At 49.0% G+C, this 20,317-nt stretch overlaps 1 protein-coding gene across 1 annotated transcript in view; it reads right to left on the bottom strand.

The window, feature by feature from the left end:
• LOC144826181 (uncharacterized) overlaps nt 1–20,317 on the bottom strand; it is a 263,557-nt gene that overhangs the window by 215,781 nt on the left and 27,459 nt on the right. The window contains 1 exon segment of the mRNA XM_078684575.1: nt 17,238–17,336. Coding sequence (XP_078540701.1) covers nt 17,238–17,336 — 99 coding nt within the window.

Genomic DNA, 20,317 nt, shown 5'->3' with positions numbered 1-20,317 from the left:
TGGCTCCAGCCGCAATGGTTGCCCTCAGCGGCTAGGAGCAGGGCACAGTCATGAGCAAAGCCGGAGACAGTGTAGCTGCAGGGGCTCTAAGAAGTGCCAAAATAACAACAAAGACTCGTTAAGCAAATGGTCTTTTTAAAGACCTGTGAAGTATGTGGGTGCGGCGGCGGCAGTCAGACAGATGGCAGACAACAACAGCTCCTCTCCCACACGTAAGCCAGGCAGGGTGACTGGTGTTGGCCTGGCCCTTGGGCCATTCACACCTAATGGGGGAACTCACCTTCAGAGCTGCTTTCTTCGCAGGCCAAAATTGCTGTTTGCATGTAATGTTTTGGCTCCATCAAGTGGCCAAGTTATGCAATAACTCTGAAAATCAGCGACACTCTGTTTAAACCGAGTCAGCTGATTTTCATCTGGTAGGGTATTATCGGCTACATTCGGTTTTAACCGAATTCCGGACAGCCTAATCATTTACCAGGCCAACTTCTCACATTGGTGTGCAGCGGTTGGAATTTGAGCTTGCTGTTCTTTTACCAATTGTAATCTTTGATATATCATTTGAAAGATCACATTAGGTACCATAGGTACATATAACAAGACTTAGAATACATAAGTACTACTGAACTAGTTGTTGTAGACCAAAGGGCCTAGCACACCCTGACTACAACTCCTAAAGAGGTTCTAGTAGGAAAACACATAGTGTAGGTAGGTGCACACGCCACACCTCACTAGAATCATGTCTACCACAGGGGAGCCAAGTATGACTCTTCCTGGGGCAGGTGACCCTCCCAGGGCACCCTCTAGATATGAAATGCTCAATTTCCAAGAGATGAGGCACTTGTGCACCTCAAGGAGATTGAAACAAGGTTCCAACCCTACAATTTCCCATCTCATAGAACTCTTAGAGAGGGCTGATGCTGAGAAGGCCTCTAAACAGGGTCCCTCAGTTCAGGCAGAAGAGGTCTTGCCATCTACAGATGATGCATCAGACCCCACTATCATAGGTGAGGATGAGGGGGAACCAGAGGAAGAATCTGAAGAAGAGGTTTTCCTAGATAGCCAGGTCCAAATTGGGAGACTTAGCCAGGCTAACTTAAGCCTACATGGGGCTGAACATGGGCTAGCCCCATACAGACCCATTAGTAGACTTAACCAGGGGTATTAGAGGAGGAGGTCTCACTCAGGTGAGTCCCACCACTCAATGCCTCTAGGGGATCCAATCCCCCTGCTCAGAGAAGGATGACCTCTCCTGAAAGGAGAGAACATCAGGCTAGGATGAGGGAAGCTAATCGGAGGATTGAGAGGCAAGAACTAGAAGTTGCCCTTGCCAAAGAGAAGCTTGCCCTAGCGAGAGAGCAGAAATTGAGTGGGTCAAAACCCACTGGTGGCAGCAATATCCTTAAGGAGAAAGACAGGTCCTATGACAATAGACACCTGAGTAAGAGTGTGCCCCCCTACAAAGATGGGGATGACATCCACAAATGGATACCTGCTTTGGAGAGGGCTTGCAAAGTACAGCAGGTACCCCAAAGTCAGTGGGCAGCAATCTTGTGGCTCTCCTTTTCAGAAAAAAAGGTAGAGATAAGCTCCTCACAGTTAGTGATGGGGATGCTAAAAACTACTCTGTCCTGAAGAGTGCTCTGATTGATGGGTTTGGCTTAACCATTGAACCGTACAGGTTGATGTTCAGGGATACCCAGAAGACACAGACTCAGGACTGGACTGATTTTGTAGATTGTGCTACTAAGGCTCCGGAGGGCTGGTTATTGGGCAGCAAAGTACATGATTATACAGGATTGTATAATTTGATTATGAGGGAGCAGATCCTTAGTAATTGTCAAAACCAGCTTCTACACCAGCACCTGGTGGACTCAGATCTGACCTCTCCACAAGAATTGGGTAAGAGGGCAGACAAATGGGTCAGAACCAGGATTAGGCCTAAAAATCAGGGTGGTGACCAGAAGAAAGATTCTACCAAGCCTCAAGAGAAAGGTGGGGATAAATCAAAAGATAAGTCCTCCACAGGGCCCCAAAATTCCAATGGTGGGGGTGGGTCCCAAAACACTTCCTCTAACCAGAAGAAACCTTATTGCCATGACTGTAAACAGCCTGGCAACTGGAAGACTGACAGCAGTTGCCCAAGGGCCAACAATAAGGAAAACATTCCCCCAAGTAATACTCCCAGACCTCCTGTTACTGTTAGTAGTAATCCCCCAGGTGGTGGGAGTGCCCCCAATAATTTGGCTGGGTTTACTTTGGGAACTCATGTGGACTTTGGCCTAACCAGGTCCCCTACATCAGCTACTCTGGTCTGTGAAAATGGCATGGGGCTTGCCAACTTCACTGCTTGTCCCAACACTTTGGGCAAGTACAGACAGGAGCCCCACATCAATGGCCAGAAAGTTGAAGCCTACAGAGACACAGGGGCTAGCATCACTGTGGTGACTGACAGTCTAGTCCCCTCAGGACAACTTTTACCTAGGTTCACTTATCAGGTGACCAACATTGATGGAGTGCAGAAAGATCATCCCATGGCAGTAGTTAATCTCAGCTGGGGAGGTGTCACTGGCCACAAGAGAGTGGCAGTGTCTACAAACTTGCCTGTATATTGTCTACTGGGGAATGATCTAGAGATCTCAGCCTGTGCTGAGGTAGAACAAGAAACCCATTCCAAAATGGTAGGCCTTCCAGAAAAGGTTAGTGGGGCTGTGAAGGCTACAGCCCCAGCTCAAGCAGAATTCCTTCCTAAAGAGGTTGGAAGGGCTGTGATGGTCACAGCCCAAGCTCAGGCAGACTTCCCTGAAAAGGTTGGCAGGGCTGTGATGGTCACAGCCCACACCCAAACAGAGTTCCTTCCTGAAAAGGTTGGTAGGGCTGTAATGGGTACAGCCCAAACTCAAACAGATTTTTGTGTTGTGAAGCCTGAAACTATGGATCACTCCACTCAGACAGAGAGCATTGGGGAGGAAGAAAAGTCTCACTTCCACCAGACATTAGGTGAGAGTCAGCCTCCTCGGGAAACTGACCCTACCCCTTGTGAAAGAACTGCCCCAGAAGTAGTCAGGCCTGGCCTGGCAGAGCCCCTGATGTCAGTGGATCCTTCCAAGATGGGACCCAGTCTGGAGCAGGTAACCTGCCCCTCTCTACCCTGCCTCAGTCAGCCCAGGGCTGTAGAGGACAGGGAGGCCAGTGGACCCCAAAGGGCCCCCCTGCCCAAAAGAACACCCCCATCAGCAGATTAGGGGCACCGAAGCTAGCAGCCCTAGCCAGGTGCAAAATTCAAAAACTCCTGAGGGATCGCCCTTACTCTTAGTTAGGAACCTCCCCCAGATGGACTCTGGTGGGCACAGCCAAACCTGGGACCCAAAGGCCCCAAACCTGACCTGTCCCTCCAGTAAGCCAGCAAAAGGGACCCAGCCTCCAGCTGTAGGTAGCCAGAGGTTGACCCTGAGAGCACAGTGCAACTCAGTCATGGAAAGAAAGGCAAACATGGTGGATAGTGATTGGAGGAAGCTGAGCCCTACATTAGTGGAGCCTCACTTCAGTACTCGATCTCAGCACCAGCCTTTTACTTTGCCAAAACACACCACATGTAGACATTCCCTATGGTGGACACCCTCTGATGCCCTTAGGGTGAGGGATTGCTTAGTGGACCATGAGAAAGGGGGTAACCATGCTAGTGCAGGTACTTCCTTATATGGCCACTTAGGCAATGTAGGCTTACCTGGTCAAGGATAGCCTGATCTCCTTTCGTTTGGGGGGGGGGGTTATGTAGGAAGGTGGATACCTGATTATGGTTACCCCAGATTTTTTGCCTTGTGTTTAGCTGGTTTTCGACTTAGTTGGCCTGGGATCCTGCTAATCAGGGCCCCAGGCTATCTGCTCTCTCTTTAAAATGCACACCATGTACTTTAGGTCCATCACCAATAGGGATTTGGGTCACTCTTGTGAGTCCCTGTACAGAGTACTATAGGTACCCAGGGCATAGGTGCATACAAGGCCTACCAGGGGCTGCAGCATATCTTTTGCCACCCCTGGCTAGCCATCCAAACTGACACAACTGGCTGATCACTCAGCTGGGGAGAGGTCGTGTAATCACCCCTTGCTTAGATATAGTATTCCTATGTCTAACCGTATACTGGACACATGTACAACTATAAGTCACTCCTATGGCAGGCCTTAACAATCCTTAAGGCAGAGTGCTTGGTTTTATGTCAGATGGTGCTCTAGCATGAGCTGAGCCTGTCTGCAGCTTTCGGAACCATGTCCTTATAGCTGTTCCAGGATATTGCCATACCATATACTCTTAAGTGCATTATGAACCTCGCGGTTAAATGCTATCTTTGGTTTGGCTTTATCAAAACATGTCGTGTAAGGTGTCATAGGCTTTGGAATACTACCCCCTCGCCAGTTCTGGCGACGGGGGTAGCATTCCACCCTTCTAGAGGGAGAAGACATGTTACTTCCATTAATCCCGGTTAAAGTTAACCAGAGCCTCAGCATCACAAAATGGATGCTGCTGCCACAGACACAAGTCTGACCTCCTGCTGCTGGGAGTCCTTCCAGCGAGGGAGGCTTGGACAATAGGTTTCCTGTCACAGGGAGGTGCTAGCACCACCCCAGACAGGCTATAGTGTATTGGGGCAGGGAGGGCTGAATGAAAGGAGACACTGCCTGGGGCACACAAGGTGTCCCATGCATAGTCCAGTTCAAACCGGTGCTGGGGCACTCCAGCCCCAGCTCTGGCGCGAAACTGGACAAAGGGAAAGGGGTGTAACCACCCCCTTCCTGGGTCCCACCCACAGGAGGGTCCTAGCAGGTAATCCAGCCCCTAGATTTGGTATATAGGTAGGAGCTGAGTCCCAAGACTTTAGATAATCCTGACTGAAACTCGGATACGAAACTCTGGACCCTTCAACATCCTACTCGACGTAGAAGACTGAAGAATCTCCCTTGTGGTCAAGGATTGACCACCGTGTGCAAGCAGGCACCATCAAGCGCTCAACGGTTTGCTTTGTCGTTGCTCCCGCCGGAGCTCGAACATAGAGCCTGACAAGACCTGGACTTCCAGACTTCCTTCAGCCCGATCCACAGCCACAGCAAAGCTGAGACCCGTGGAGGCGACGCGAGACGTGGGACCGGCCATCTTGAAAAGCCAATAAATTGCTTTCCGTGCACTTCTGAGGCACCCTCGAAGTTGTGCATTGGGGATTGAGAAGCCCCAGCCCCGAGCACCAACTGCACCGAAGATCACCTCTCCACACTCACGAGTGCTGCGTGGGGCCCTTTTGCATTTTCCTGCTCAACTTGTCTGTCCGGTCACATGCCCGTTGGCTAGTGGCCTCTGTGATGACGAAACCCGAAATCTACACTGCTGGTCTGGTTGCTCCAGACTGGCCCTTGCTTCCCTGCGAAGGAGAAGCCTCTCAGTCCTCGTTGGCCTGAGTAAGAAGCCATCTTCGATTCCTGCGTGGGTTGCATTTGCCAAGGCCTGTTGATTCCAAATCGAGAACCGACCCCGCCAACAGCAAGAGCCTTCGTGGGACAGTCCGTGCCCAGCTCCTGGTCGCCGTCGACACCTCTTGGTCCACGTGGCAGCGGAGACAAGCTCCTCGACAGCACCTGATTGCATCCCGACATCGCCTGGTTCCTTCCTGGTTCCATCCTGGTCACTGGCTAGTGACCCAGACTCTGTCCCCTCTGCTTTCAGGTACTCTTCATCCTCGATCCGCCCTTGGATCCAACCGGACTCTTCTCTCCTGGTCGCCTGCAGCATCTTTTCTCCAAGGCTCCATAGAACTCCACGACGAAACCCGACACACTTTGACACCTATGCACACGCTTCCTGTGGGTGAGGTAACGCGAGTACTGCGGTGCTCCTGTAAAGGTTTACACTCCTAGTGTCCTAGTTTCAAGTGGTTAGTTTCTAGTCCAGTCGGAAGACTCCTAAACCTTTAACTTCCTAACTTTATGCACCCATTGACTTCTATGTGCGTACGCGTGTGCATTTAGACACTGCACCCGCATCCCATGGGCCTCCTGCTTCCTAACAACTGTTATTCCAGTGTAGTCCCAGCGATTCCCAAGGCCCTAGGCCTTACCATTGTTCGTGACGTGGTTCTTATACCACTATTTTAATATATGGTTTAGCGGGCCACCAGGGCCTATCCATATGTGTGCAACTTTTGTATGCTATATTAAGTTACTTGTTATGCACTTGTGCTTCTGTGCTCATAAGAGTTCAGAGGGTTGTTTTAGAAATAAATACATATATATTTTGAATATATAACCTGTGTGGTGTCCTTTCATTTGGTATTAAAGGGATTGCATATGGTAAACAGCTGGCTTCACATGCCCTCTTGAGTTTAGCCTAAGACTGCTTTTGTCCATGCTACCACTAGGATAGCTGGTCTATAAGGTTGACTTTACAACCATCACCATAAGGGTTGTTTGGACTGGTGCAAGGTGCTCACTAGACTAGTGAACATCATATACCAGGCCAACTTCTCACACCTCTCTATCACCACCTCCCTCAAGATCCCATACGGTCTGAAACTCTCCACCATCCCATCTGCCGCCTTCACGGGTGAAGTAGATATTTCCATCTTCAAGTCTGGAAACATTCTCATCCCAGCCTCCGAACTCCACCTTTACACCTTTAAACTCCACTTTCATGCACTTTCTCAACTCCTTTTACAACACGCGAACGCTCCCCTATCACCCCCTCTACCCCGCGACCCTTCACCTCTCTCCTCTTCCCCTGCCCCCCTGACTCCTCTCTCTAACTCACCCCAACCCCGGGTTATATCTCTATCCACGGTCTCTCCCACCCCCCCTCCCCTTCCACCGGTCTCACCGTTCACACCCCCCATCTGTATTCTTGACTCCCAACCTCTTCAGTCCACTAGGGCCCCCAACTCCCCCGCTACCCCTAACGCCCAATCCCCCCCAGCCCCACTATCCCCTCTCACAAACCCACCCAATCTTGAGCCCAACCTCCTCTCCTACCCCCGACTCTCCCCTCATACCAACAATGCAGTTTCTTCTACACCTAACAACAAAAGAACCGGGGGTCTATAACGGAGCTTCAAGTACTCCGAGCTGCTGCAAAACTCCTACATAAGTGAGTTAGGCGCTAATAGAGCTACAAAAGTCTCTATATCAGAATGTGTGCCAGGACAAACCTGTCGAAGGACCTACTGAGATTGTTGGTAAGACCCGTACATAGATGTGTTGGATTCCCATCAAATAGGTATGTAGATCAAGTGTTCTCATTTGGTCATCCAAAAATGGGGTGGTATGTCTCTTGATCAATGAGACCCATCCATCGCCCTTACTCAATTGGGTCGCACCATTAATCGCTAAGGTACCCATGAACAAATGATAAAGATGGGATCGAGTGCAGTGCAAAAATCAAAAGATGTGTGAGTTAAAAACAAGAGGTAAAAGGATCAATAGGCGAAAAACTCTAATGTAATTTGTCCTTTCCCTCAAACAAACAAGAACAATGCAGAGGAAGCAGTCTAAACATATAACTGCATTTACAAGGCCAACATGTTTCAGCCGGTAGGGACAAGATCCCATGGCTTTCTTCAGGGCCAGAGTTCTAAGCATTAGCTACTGCATACATAAAGTGAACGTAACGACAATCTGTAAAGGATATACATAAATAGTCCAAAATCGTGTTCCTCTGTACCAAACGGTGTCTCTTACATCTGTTAACAAGAAACAGATGGGTCTAGGGTCACCCACCTTCACTTTGGTCCTTTAGGGCTCTCTACAGATGTACCCTTGGCACACTGTTTGCCTATAAGTGAGTTTGAACTAACAAGCAACATCATTATTCTGATATGGCAGGCACAGCACGATATTGTACTGTTTTGACAGCCCTCTACCACTTCAGCTTTTGAAGTGAGGGGCGGATGATTCAGCCCCCCTCTTCCTCCTCCCCCCTTCCCACCATTGGCTACCTTTCTTTGGGTTCATTTGGGGATCATTATCAGAGACCACTTTGATGGATCTTTATAAATAGACATCAGCTCGGTCGACCATTTCGCGCTTGCAAACACGTGCGCTATGGTTAAATAAAGCACCTTTATTTTTTAACTAGTTCAAACTACAAAGATGGCCGTAATGATGTCATCTTGTAGTTCTTGGGTGAACTACAACACAGTGGATTGTGACATCACTCTGTAGTTCAATCGAATCCCGCGAGAGTACGTGATACTCCTCCCCTATCTCCTTTATAAGCTTCCTGTGGGCAGCCATTTTTTGCCTTCCACCAAGCTCGGGTCCTGCGATGAGACAACGCCGGACAGGTTAGTGGCTCATTAGGATTTATTCTTGGCCTTTTTTCTTTTGGGGTGGCATAGACTGGTTCACCTATGTTTCTGGGATATGAGACCAGGCTTGGTCTGTCAAACTTTTGCTAGCCTAGATCTAAACCTGCTACAGTTTAGCTCCATCCTATTTAGGACACTCATATTTAGAGGAAAGCTTTTTAGGTCTCGTAGCGATACAGTGCGTAAGCACTGTACTCGCCGAGATCTATTGTTACTGACTCTGCTTCCCAGGAGACAGCGCCGGCCGCGCGCTTCTCTCAAAATGCGATCGGCGCAGGCCACGCGCTCGCCGTGTCTGTCTCCTGGGAAGCGCATACATACACAGGCACACACCCCCCCCTGCACGCATGCGCACACAGCACCACACACATACACAAGCGCACATACACGCATGGGGAGACGTTCCCCCCCCACCCCTCCGCCGTCGCATACACACACGCACACATACAGGCATTCCCCCCTTCCCCTGAGGGGGTCACATAGCTCCCCACGCTGGAATAAATATGAAAAGTGCTCTGACGCCTGGCATGGTTCCTGCTTTACACAGTCATAAAATAAATACCTTAAATTATGGCCCCGCCCGCTGCCGCAGCTCACCCCGGCTGTCTCCCATCCGGGGGGGGGGGCGGGGTCGCTCGCTGGTGCCGGGTGCCGGGTGCCCCCCTCCCCGGTGTGAGCCGCTCCTTGCGGGCTACCGCCGGGTCCTCCGCAGTCCTTTCCACCTACTATCTCCCGGGGCCCGCAGCCGCCCCCGCGATCCCAGCCTGCACTGCGCGCGGCCGGAGGGAGGACCTCCAGCGATCCCATCGACCAGCGTGCAGCGGGGACTCCGCCTATTACTTCCTGCTTTCAATCATAGGCAGCGCCGCCCGGAGGCCTCCGCCTCCCATGAGTATCCAGGGGCCGCCTCCGGAGCCGGCAGCCAGCAGCGCTGATCCCGCCGCGACTGCACCGAGCGATGCTCCTCTCCATGGCGTGGTTCAAGGCTCCTCGACGCAAGGCCAAGAAGGCGCCTCTAAGGTAACCAGCGCTTTCTGACTCCTCGGAGGTGGCGGGGCGGGGTGAGGCGACTGGCGGGGATCCTGGGGTTTAGCACACATTGTCGGGTTTGGAGGAGGCGCGGCGGGCGCTCTGAGGCAGCGGCACGTCAGGCAGGGGTGATAACCAAATGCATGCTCGGTGAAAGAAATATTTGTGCATTTCACGTAAAATAATAAATGATGTTGTCAGTTAAGCTTAAGTGTGTGTTTTGAGAATAGGTGTGAACATGGATTCGAGACGGTATTCGCCAAGTTGTACCCCAAGCAGTAATACCAAAAGGTGAACAACATGTTACATCTCTGCGCTCGCACGGATTCTCGCCTTCTGTTTTGTGTGTTGTAGACTGTGCGTGGCAGACCGCACATCTGTCTAGGGCTCTAGGCGCTGTATTCAAGGGTGCGGTGAGAACCCTCTCTACAGCAGGCACGCCACTGATGTATGAACAGTAAATATATTCTTCTGTCCCTTTATGAACTTGTGGTTTCTTGTTGCATATTTTTTCCCGTTGCAAGTGTAGCAAAAATTCTTTAGCAAAATGCGGAAGGCGTGCAATAGTTTCCTAGAACAGTGCGAGAGTTCCCACCACGAATACTGCACAGGCTGCCCCAGGACCAGAGGAAAGGCCTCACTTCAGAGGAGTGAAGGCTGAGTCAGTCTGGAGAGACTCCAGACCTGCGATATGCAGGAAGACCGTAGCTCTCAGCACCGAGTCCTTAACTTTTAAGCGGTTCTCTGTAGTCATTGACTTTCGGAAGTCAAGCTTGAATGCAGGTCTGACTGAGCCAACGCACCTCCAGTAGACACTGCTCCCTATGCGATGTGACCTCCAACTATCACTGCTTTAAACAGCCCCACCTCACCATGTCTGTACCCCAAGCTGTGTGAGCTCTAAGAGTTATCACTGCTCCACCCAACCCCACTAGACCATATCTGCTTCCTTGCCCGTACCACATCTACTCACTAAGTGCTGCAGTCTCCTAATCTCCCCTCCCGTCGTGAAAGGGATATCCGACCCTCTTAAGTAAAACTTATTCAGTGATTAAAAACTGATAATATTGTTTGAAGAAAATACACTCTGTGTCATCATTAGAGCTGCGTGAATAATAACAGCTGTGAGCAACAGCACTCTTGCACACACTCAAACTGCTCACCAATTCAAAGTATGCTAAAAAATGTATGCAACGCATTGTCATACACAATGCCAATAACTCAAACTTTAATGCTGCGAGACCTATTGCATTGCAAATGCTTGTTACATTAAGTGATGGATCTTGGGAACCTGGGACTTTTATGGGCTCTGTCTGTGACTTATTCCACCCTTAGGATTTTTTGTGGCTCTGTGAAGCTTGACTGTTATAGGGGCTATATTATGTATTGGAGGGAGAGATAGAGTAGTACTGTCCACCCTTCCGTTCATTACCCCTTCCTTGCCTTCACAGAGCGGGGCCTCCTTTTTCCTGAGCTGGGTTCCAGGAGAGGTGAGGTACACTCCCTGTACTATTCAGGTGAGTAACATTAGTAAAATAAATTGGCTTAATTAGTAGAAGCCAGTGCCAGGTCTTTCCTGTTTTGATAGGACTTACTACAATTTATTTCTTGTTTCTTGTTAACAGATGTAAGAGACACCGTTTGGTACAGAGGAACACGATTTTGGACTATTTATGTATATCCTTTACAGATTGTCGTTACGTTCACTTTATGTATGCAGTAGCTAATGCTTAGAACTCTGGCCCTGAAGAAAGCCATGGGATCTTGTCCCTACCGGCTGAAACATGTTGGCCTTGTAAATGCAGTTATATGTTTAGACTGCTTCCTCTGCATTGTTCTTGTTTGTTTGAGGGAAAGGACAAATTACATTAGAGTTTTTCACCTATTGATCCTTTTACCCCTTGTTTTTAACTCACACATCTTTTGATTTTTGCACTGCACTCGATCCCATCTTTATCATTTGTTCATGGGTACCTTAGCGATTAATGGTGCAACCCAATTGAGTAAGGGCGATGGATGGGTCTCATTGATCAAGAGACATACCACCCCATTTTTGGATGACCAAATGAGAACACTTGATCTACATACCTATTTGATGGGAATCCAACACATCTCTGTACGGGTCTTACCAACAATCTCAGTAGGTCCTTCGACAGGTTTGTCCTGGCACACATTCTGATATAGAGACTTATGTAGCTCTATTAGCGCCTAACTCACTTATGTAGGAGTTTTGCAGCAGCTCGGAGTACTTGAAGCTCCGTTATAGACCCCCGGTTCTTTTGTTGTTAGGATTACAGTTAGGGGGATACGAACTGGGCAGGTCTTTAAATTTCCCTCAGACCCTTCTTCAATTGTTTGTGTTTTACTGTTTCTTCTACACCCCCATCTCCCTCTGAATTCCACCACACCCCACCCTATGATTCACTCCTCCCTCACCCTCCCTGCTTAACATCCCCCCTCAGTCCCTTTTTACTTCCCACGTCCCCCCTCCGATTCCTCCCTCCCACACCCCCCTGTTCTCCCATGCAACACAAAAGACACCTGAAACAACCCCCCCGAACCCCCTGTGATGTTCTCCAATCCTGCCACCCAACTTGAACACCTCATCCCCGTCTATCTCCTGTGCCCCCGCTCGACCCAACGTGAACGCCTCATCCCCGTCCATCTCCTGTGCCCCCGCTCGACCCAACGTGAACGCCTCATCCCCGTCTATCTCCTGTACCCGTGCTCCACCCAACGATGATCCTCCCCCTCATCACAACCCTCCCCCAGGCTATCCCCCCGTTCTCCCTTCTATCTCAGACCCTTAGACTACTCCTACCCCTCTAACTTCATTAACCCTATTGAGCCACTTCACTCCTCACTTCTTACCCAATCACTCCTTAATGTTGAACTTCTCCTATCATCCCTTGCCATTGAACTCACCTCCCTTAGAACTGATGTCTCTCTCCCCACCAAAGCCCACTCCGTGGTTCATCCCCACACATCGATCCCCTCACCATACACCATCCCCTCTTCTATACACTCCAACATCCCTCCCCTCAACCCCCTACTAACGGCCCACATGGCATGGCTGCCAACACCTACACTCCTCCTGGCGCTGCTACCAATCCAATATCGACATTCCCCCCTGCCCACCCTTCCCCTTGAACAGCTCTACCCCATCTGAACCCGCCGAAATTACCAAAATCATCCCCCCTTGTATGCCACCACGCTCCCCCTTCACAACTGGACACCTGCACGACAGCCCTAGAAGTTAACTCTCTTACAAACTCTCTCATCTGCCCATCTTCGCTCTTTCCCTCCACTCCCCTTAAACATCAGTCCACTATCCCAGTTCTCGTTGGTACAAGCAGACTTCCCCTACTTCCGGCGTCTCCTAGACCCCCCCCGACTACTCAGACCTGTCCCCCCCTGCCCACCCTCCCAAATGCTCAGCACCTCCCCCCTCTCATGCTTGCTGATTAACTGCCGATCCACCTCCTGCCATGCGACTGAGATTGCGGAAACCATTCTCCACGATAACATTGACGTAGCATTCCTTACCGTGCTGATTAACTGCCGATCCACCTCCTGCCATGCGACTGAGATTGCGGAAACCATTCTCCACGATAACATTGACGTAGCATTCCTTACCGAAACCTGGCTCAACCCTCACTCCACTCCTATCCTCGACCTGCTGATCCCACCTGGATATTCCATCATTAAGAAAGATAAAAGCAAACAAATAGGAGGTGGCCTTGCCCTAATCTTTAAAGATGATCTTAATCTCTCAACAGTCCACGTGCAAGACCCTTCCACATTCGAGTACCTATGCATTGAGATCAACTTTCCTGGCTCCCCCGCCATTAGGCTTCACACTATCTACCACCCTCCTGGTAATTGTATCGCCTTTACTGAAGAGATGTCTGATTTGATTACCCAAGCATCGCTCTCACACTCTAAAAATCTCTTTCTAGGGGACTACAACATCCACTGGAATAAAAATGATGACCCCGCAGTCTCCTTATTCAACGGCATCATGGGCATCACTGACCTGACTCAACTCTGCCAATCCCCAACTCACGCCAAAGGTGCCACCCTTGATGCGATTCTGACCTGCAAGGATCTGGCCTCCCTCTCAAACATCCTTCCCGTTGACTGGTCCGACCACCACCTCATCCTCTTCACCCTGAATTGCACCATTACGCGCCCCACGTCCATCGGCAGTCTAGGTCTGAAACCTACTCCTAAACTTCACCTTATTCCGCCGGGCGAATTGGAATCCACTATTAAAACTCACTTGCTCCTTGCCCCTCTCTCCCTTAGCACTAATGACCTAACCGACCATTATAATAATTCCATTACTGAAGCCCTCGACCAAATTGCCCCAATCGAAATCAAACAACAAAAAAACTTTCCGCCCAAATCATGGTTCAATTCTGACCTCAATAACGAAAGACGGGCCCTCAGACAATCAGAACGGACATGGAGGAACCATCCCTCCTCTGACAATCTGGCCCTCCTCAGAAATGCCAGAACCCTATTCAAAAAACACATCTTCAATGAAAAAGCCTCCTATCTCGGGTCCCAACTGGACCAGGCCAGAAACCGCCACAGAGAACTATTTAACATTGTTAAAAAACAAACATCCTCCAGCCCCCCCAAAATGCTAGCGTCGGTAGAATGATGAGAAGAAATCGCCAGCTTCTTCTCTAATAAAGTCAACTCGATTGAACTCTCCTTCACCTCCACCCCTCTTCCTCCTCAACCTCCCCTCAATCAACCCCCCCACAACATCACCAACACTAGTTCATCCTCTTCCTCCCCGCCGCAAAGCCCCCCTAATTCACTAACCAGTCGCCCCCAACTTGCCTCCACTGTCACGCACCACCAGGCTAAAAACCATGCCTCCAGGATCAAATTCTCCCCTGTTTCCGAATCCGCGGTCACCAATATCAACTCTAAGCTCAAACCCTCCTCTCACACTAAAGATCCTCTCCCCGCACACCTAGTCCAAGAACTTAAACATGTCATTGCACCAGTCTGGACCAACATCATCAATTCCTCTCTCTCCTCTGGCTGTGTTCCCGCCTCCCTTCAGCTAGGCCAAATCTCACCCATTCTCAAAAACACACCCGCTGACCCTAACGACCTTAACAACCTACGTCCCATCTCTAACCTACCTTTCCTCTCAAAAGCCCAAGAAAAATGTGTCCTGACCCAACTAGATAACCATATCGCCTAATTCAATCTCCTAGACACATTCCAATCTGGTTTCAGAAAAGGATGCAGTACTGAAACGGCCATGCTCAATATTACAGAAGACATCCATCGCTCCTTAGACAAAGGTGAATCCTCTCTACTAATCCTCCTTGACCTCTCGACTGCCTTTGATACTGTCCCTCATCCCACCCTTCTAACACCCTCGAAGTTCGCTTCGGTCTCGAGGGCACCGTTTTCAAATGGTTCTCCTCATTCCTTCAAAATAGATCCCAACAAATTAAGCTCAGCCACTGCCTCTCCAAGCCCCAACCTGTCTCACTTGGTGGTCCGCAAGGCTCCATCCTCACCCCTTCCTTATTTAACCCCTTCGACGCTCATGACGAGCTGGGCTCGTCATGGCGTAGCCTCCTCGCACGCTCATGACGAGCCCAGCTCGTCACGTAAAGTGCGAATCCCTAAAACCCAGCGTACGGGCGGAATTCCGCCCGCACGCATGCGGTTAACCTATTCATGGAACCTCTCACCCTCATCCTTAAACAAGCTAAAATATGCTACCACCTCTATGCGGATGACACTGAGCTATACTACAGGATTAAATCTCGCAATGACATCCTTCACCTCAACGAGACCCTGATTAAAATACTAGCTTGGTTCCATCTTAATCATCTCAAACTAAACCCCCAAAAAACTGAAATCATCCTTTCCACTCCTAAAAAAAACTTCCTCCCCATTCACCTCTGGATCAAGGATATTACAGCTCTCACCTGCCCCCTCTCCCCCTCGAATACTGTCAAATCTCTAGGCATCAGCATGGACCATAGCATGAATCTCCTCCCACACATCATAAATGCCGCCAAGGGTGCCCTCTTCACCCTCCACCACCTCAAAAAACTCAAACCTTTCATACCAGCAGGCGACTTTAAAACCGTTGTCCAATCGCTTGTCCTTTCCCGTATTGACTATGGTAACGCCACACTCGCTGGCACCCCTAAAGTCCACCTAGCACCGCTCAAATCTGTCCTCAACCTTGCCGCCAGACTTATTTATCTCCGATTGTAAAAAATTCGACCACATCTCTCCGGTCCTAAAAAACCTCAACTTGCTCCCAATAGAAGGTAGATCCACATACAAGATTGCATGTATCACGCACAAAGCCCTTTACCTAAGCACCCCCTCCTACCTGGCTGAGAAACTGCAAAAAGCGGGGTGCTCCAGGTCCCTGAGGAGCACCAACTCCCTTGTCCTAATCCCTCCCAGACTCAAGCACAAAAAAAACCAATCTCGTGCTTTTTCTGGGAACGCCCCCACGATCTGGAACTCTCTCCCCAAAGATCTTCGATGCAACCCCTCCTACCCTCACTTCAAAAAGAGACTGAAAATACTCCTTCACAACCAATACTGGGGAACGTAACCTCACTGGTGTCTGCCTCTCTACACTCCTTGCTCCCTGATTCTCGCCTCCTCCTCAACCCCTTCCCGCATCTCATTCTGCCTCTGCCCTTTTCTTCACTCCCTTCTCCCTCTGAACTTCGACACCCCCCCCCTATTGATCTCCATCCCCCCTACCCCCCCCAGCTTATTCAATTACCCTATTTTATGTAACTCATGTTCTAAATGCACATTGTCTTATTCTGTTGTAATTGTTTACCTATCATGTAAAGCGCTCTGATACCCCCGGGTCCAGTAGCGCTATATAAAACCTTGGAAATAAATAAAATAAATAAATACCCAACGGATAAGAGGAGAGGGGCTTAGAGTCCCTTTTAGAAATGTACTTATTTACAATATCTCTCGCAGGTGAGGAGCGCATGAGCGCTCCAACGCCGGGCGAGACCTAAAAATGATATAACAGAATCACCTACAATATTACAAGTTACGTCATGGATATAGGGTAACTCCACAGTCGGAACCCAATCGGCCTTCTGCTGCTTTTTCTTTTTTTGTGGGTTCTCTAGCCCCACCTGGGTCACCCACATACTTTTCTCTGTTGGGGGGCTGTGGGGGAGGGGGTAGCCTCAATGCACTGAGTGCAAGACCCTTCCTGGGTGCCCTCCTGCAGTGTGTGCCCTGCTCACTCCAGACACAGGGAGCACAGGCAGCACGCGTCATGCAGGAAGAGCAGTAATAATCCCCTCCTTCATGTCTGGGGATGGGGTCCCCAGGACTATCTGGATTGAGTCAAGGTCCAGAAGACGGGGTCACTGATGCTGACATAGATCTCATAGGTTGGGGGGGCACACACATGCCCTTCTCCCCAGTAAAAGTAAATTAATGAGGATGCGTCGAGTTACCAAGAGCGTTCTCTCCAGGCCACCAAGTTGAATGTCTATTGGGGAGCTTGATTTCTGCTGCTCACTTGCAAGACCTGCCCTCAACCTGTGCTTCTGATGCTCGCTCCTGCTTGGCGGGAGAAGGGGGATTTTTACGACCCCTCCCTGCTACACTTCCAGCCTTTGCCAACCTGCAGGGCACCTGTGTGTCAGCGGAGTCCACGCCAGTCCACTGGAGTCCCAGGGAACCTCTCTAGCATCCCCCAGCAGGTCCATTCGTCCACTGCTCATCAAGAACTACGGTGGTAATTCATGTCCCAAAATGTGCCGTCAGATACATGCTCGGGTGGCCACATGTGTTCAATCAGTGCGGGAACTGATGCAGACTCACCTTTGGGGTTGCCACCGCTGTCGCCCCGCTCAGATTCTTGAGAGCCCACTGGATAGATTTCAGCCTCTTCTTTAACAATAATTGACAAAGACTCGAGCTCTGTTAATGACAGCAGAGGAACTGGTTAACAATACTTGTTTGTGTGCAGCACATCACATTTTAATCAGACACGTTGTGCTTTAGGACTTCTTTCATTCAGTATAAGGGACATGCAAGCAGGTTTGATGGGTTTCATATCCCACCATAGATGTAATTGGGATTAATTAAGAACACCACAATGTGGGACACGAGGAGCAAGGACAAACAGACATTTTAATGCAATTTCAGAAGTGCAAAAACATACTTAAAACATTAGCAATGGGCCTTCTTCGTCTATGCACTCAGGGTCTGCAACAACACCCCTGATATTCATCAGCCCCCACGCTGCTCCAGTTTACGAAAGAGTTGGGGACTCAGCTTGTTAAAGTACACTACATTGTAAAGCAGAAAGAGTCAGCTTTTGCCCTCGGTAATCAGCTCCACCTCTAATCACAGGCTGCAGTCTTTGCCTTAGAGCATGTACAGCGCAGGATGCCTTTTGCCTAGGTTTCTGCTACTTAACTACCACGGGGTGCATGTACACATACATACGTACAAAGTGACGCACATGCAAACAGAAAACCTAACGGCCGTCATCTCCCTTTAATAGCCTCATTAAATAATCACATGATTACTCATCCTCTAGTGTCAAGAGACAATGTCTTAGGGTTTGAGCTCTTGCAGCGAAGTGCAGGCCCAAAATCCAAAGGATGTTCTAAAAGGAGGAAGGACTAGAAGTTGAAGACGGTCCAAGGTGTTTGGGTGAATCTAAGAGGTGCTGATGAGCATACAATATGTTTCAGGTATGTGGTTAGGGTGCCAGAGAGGTAGCCTGGGTTCGCCCCATGGATGGGGTTGTTGTTTGAACATGAAACACCTTGAAAAAACAAGAGACAAGAGGCGTTTGGCAAAACAGGAATACTTTATTTAATTAAACAGTGCGCCCGGGAGCACTCTCACAGGAACAGGGTCTGAGGACTGTCTCAATTTACAATCGGTCTGACAGACTTTTATACAGGTCATTGGACGCAATACAATGATTCCAACGCTCCTTTTCTGAAAAGGAATGCGGACCACTGTCTCTGGAGCCATAAATGAATGTACTGGATGAGGAATCCAGGCGGGCCTGACCTTGCGTGGACACAAGGCAGCCAGTAGATAACATGCCCAGAATTCCGCCAAGGGGAGCACGTGGTTACTGCATGTACTGTGTGTCCTGTGTCCTGATTGGCTAACTTTAAGGGTCATCTGACTTTATAGTGTTTTGGGAACGCTTGCATCCTCCGGCCACGTGTCTTTTATTGGGGCCGCTCTCCTTGGACCATTGTGGGGTCGTTGCGCCTATCTTGAGATTGATGTGGGATTTCCTGTTTGTGCGTTTGTCTGCTGGCTACGTGTCACCCCAGCAGTGATCTGTCAATCAGTGGCCCCGGGCCTGGGTCTTCGGGCCTGCCGAACCACGCATTTCTGAGAAGGGGTTAACGTGGATTTCACAATGTGCAAATTCGACAATAAAGATGCCTTTGATAAGATAGATCGGCCAATATTTTGAAAAAATTAAGGAAACTGGGTGTGCACCCTTCTCTCATTAATACTTGCCCTGCATTCCTCCACCTGGTGCCAACTGCTATTAGGGGGCAACCGAGCATTATCCTCTGTAATTCCAACAAACAATGGGCTGAAACAAGGGTGTCTGCTGTCCCACTGCTTTTTTCTTGTATGTTTCAGACCTCCCCAATTGTTTTCCAGCTAATGGAGAGATGCTCCTAAAATAGGTGGCTGTCCCTTCCCTGCTCGATGTATGCAGACGACATGGTAAAAGTAATTCTAAATTTGACACCTAAGGGCTTGAAAAACAGGCTGGTGTCTCTCCAACAATATACTGCCGTAAACTATCTGAAGATCAGTGTCTCAAAGAGCAAAACGAGGATTTTAAAAAGTAGGAAGTGTAGGAAGATTACCAGTTCTGTCTGAAGCACAGGCTCAGAGAAACTGCAGATGATAAACTCGAATCCCTATTTAGGGAAAGTGGTAACTGGTAACACACTGGGTAAAGCCCACAGAGAACCTTGTTCCTCTGAAGCTTTCTCTTGGTTGCGCGACTTTTGTAATGCAAGGGGGGTGAACGCACTTTACGCAGATGCTTTCCAATTTCAAAGTGAAAGCCCCTCCTGCATTACTGTGCGCTATAGAATCTATTAAGGTGATAAAGAGGGACTTTCTGGGGAAAATAAAAGGGCAGATTTTACGCAAATCATGTAATTTTAACTTATCTGTTTCGCCCCCAGAGAGGAGGTTGAAATTTGGTCTGATAACTTCCTATGTACAAGGATTGGCTAGTGTGATTTGGTGGGGTTATCAGCTGAAGAACAGAGAAATGGATTCCTTGGGGTTTTTTGAACTATGAAATATTTGGTTCCTAATTAGGTAAATATTCTTTCTCTCAAGATTTTTCCAGGCGTTGAGTTACTTTGATTTACCGGAAGAGCTTGTGGTTTTCCTCTCTCCTTTAGAATTTACAAATCTTTTAAAAGGCACTGGCCGAGTAGTTAGTAAGAGATCTCACGTGTTATATGACAAATGATGGCGGTGATCTCCCTGTCTTGTATCCCAGAAGTATCTGGCCTGTAATTTGGACGTGGTACGCGCCGTTTTGTGACATAATTGTGAATTAATTTGCTTCCGCTTAATGCTTTAACACAAATTGGTCTTCTTCTGAGAAAACAGGGAAAATTGTAATGTGTGATTTGGGGATTCAGAACCTTGACCATATTCTTTGAGTTTGTCCTGCTTTGCCATCTCAACGCCGTAGGTTGTTACGGCCAATGTGTTTACAGAACAATGTTAAATCCGTAGAACCTGCGCAAGAGTTTCTGTTTTACCCCAAAAACAGAAGTCATTTGTGCAAAAACATTAAAAGATTTTAAGGATCGAGTGAACTTACTTTAATGTGGTGGTAAGATTGCAGCATCGTTAGGAGAGGGAACTCATCTGGCTGCCTG

The sequence above is a fragment of the Lissotriton helveticus genome, chromosome 3_2 (assembly GCF_964261635.1).
Source record: "Lissotriton helveticus chromosome 3_2, aLisHel1.1, whole genome shotgun sequence".
Lineage (NCBI taxonomy): Eukaryota > Metazoa > Chordata > Amphibia > Caudata > Salamandridae > Lissotriton > Lissotriton helveticus.
Note: the sequence above shows the minus strand (reverse complement) of the source record. Positions and strands in the feature narration are given on the sequence as shown.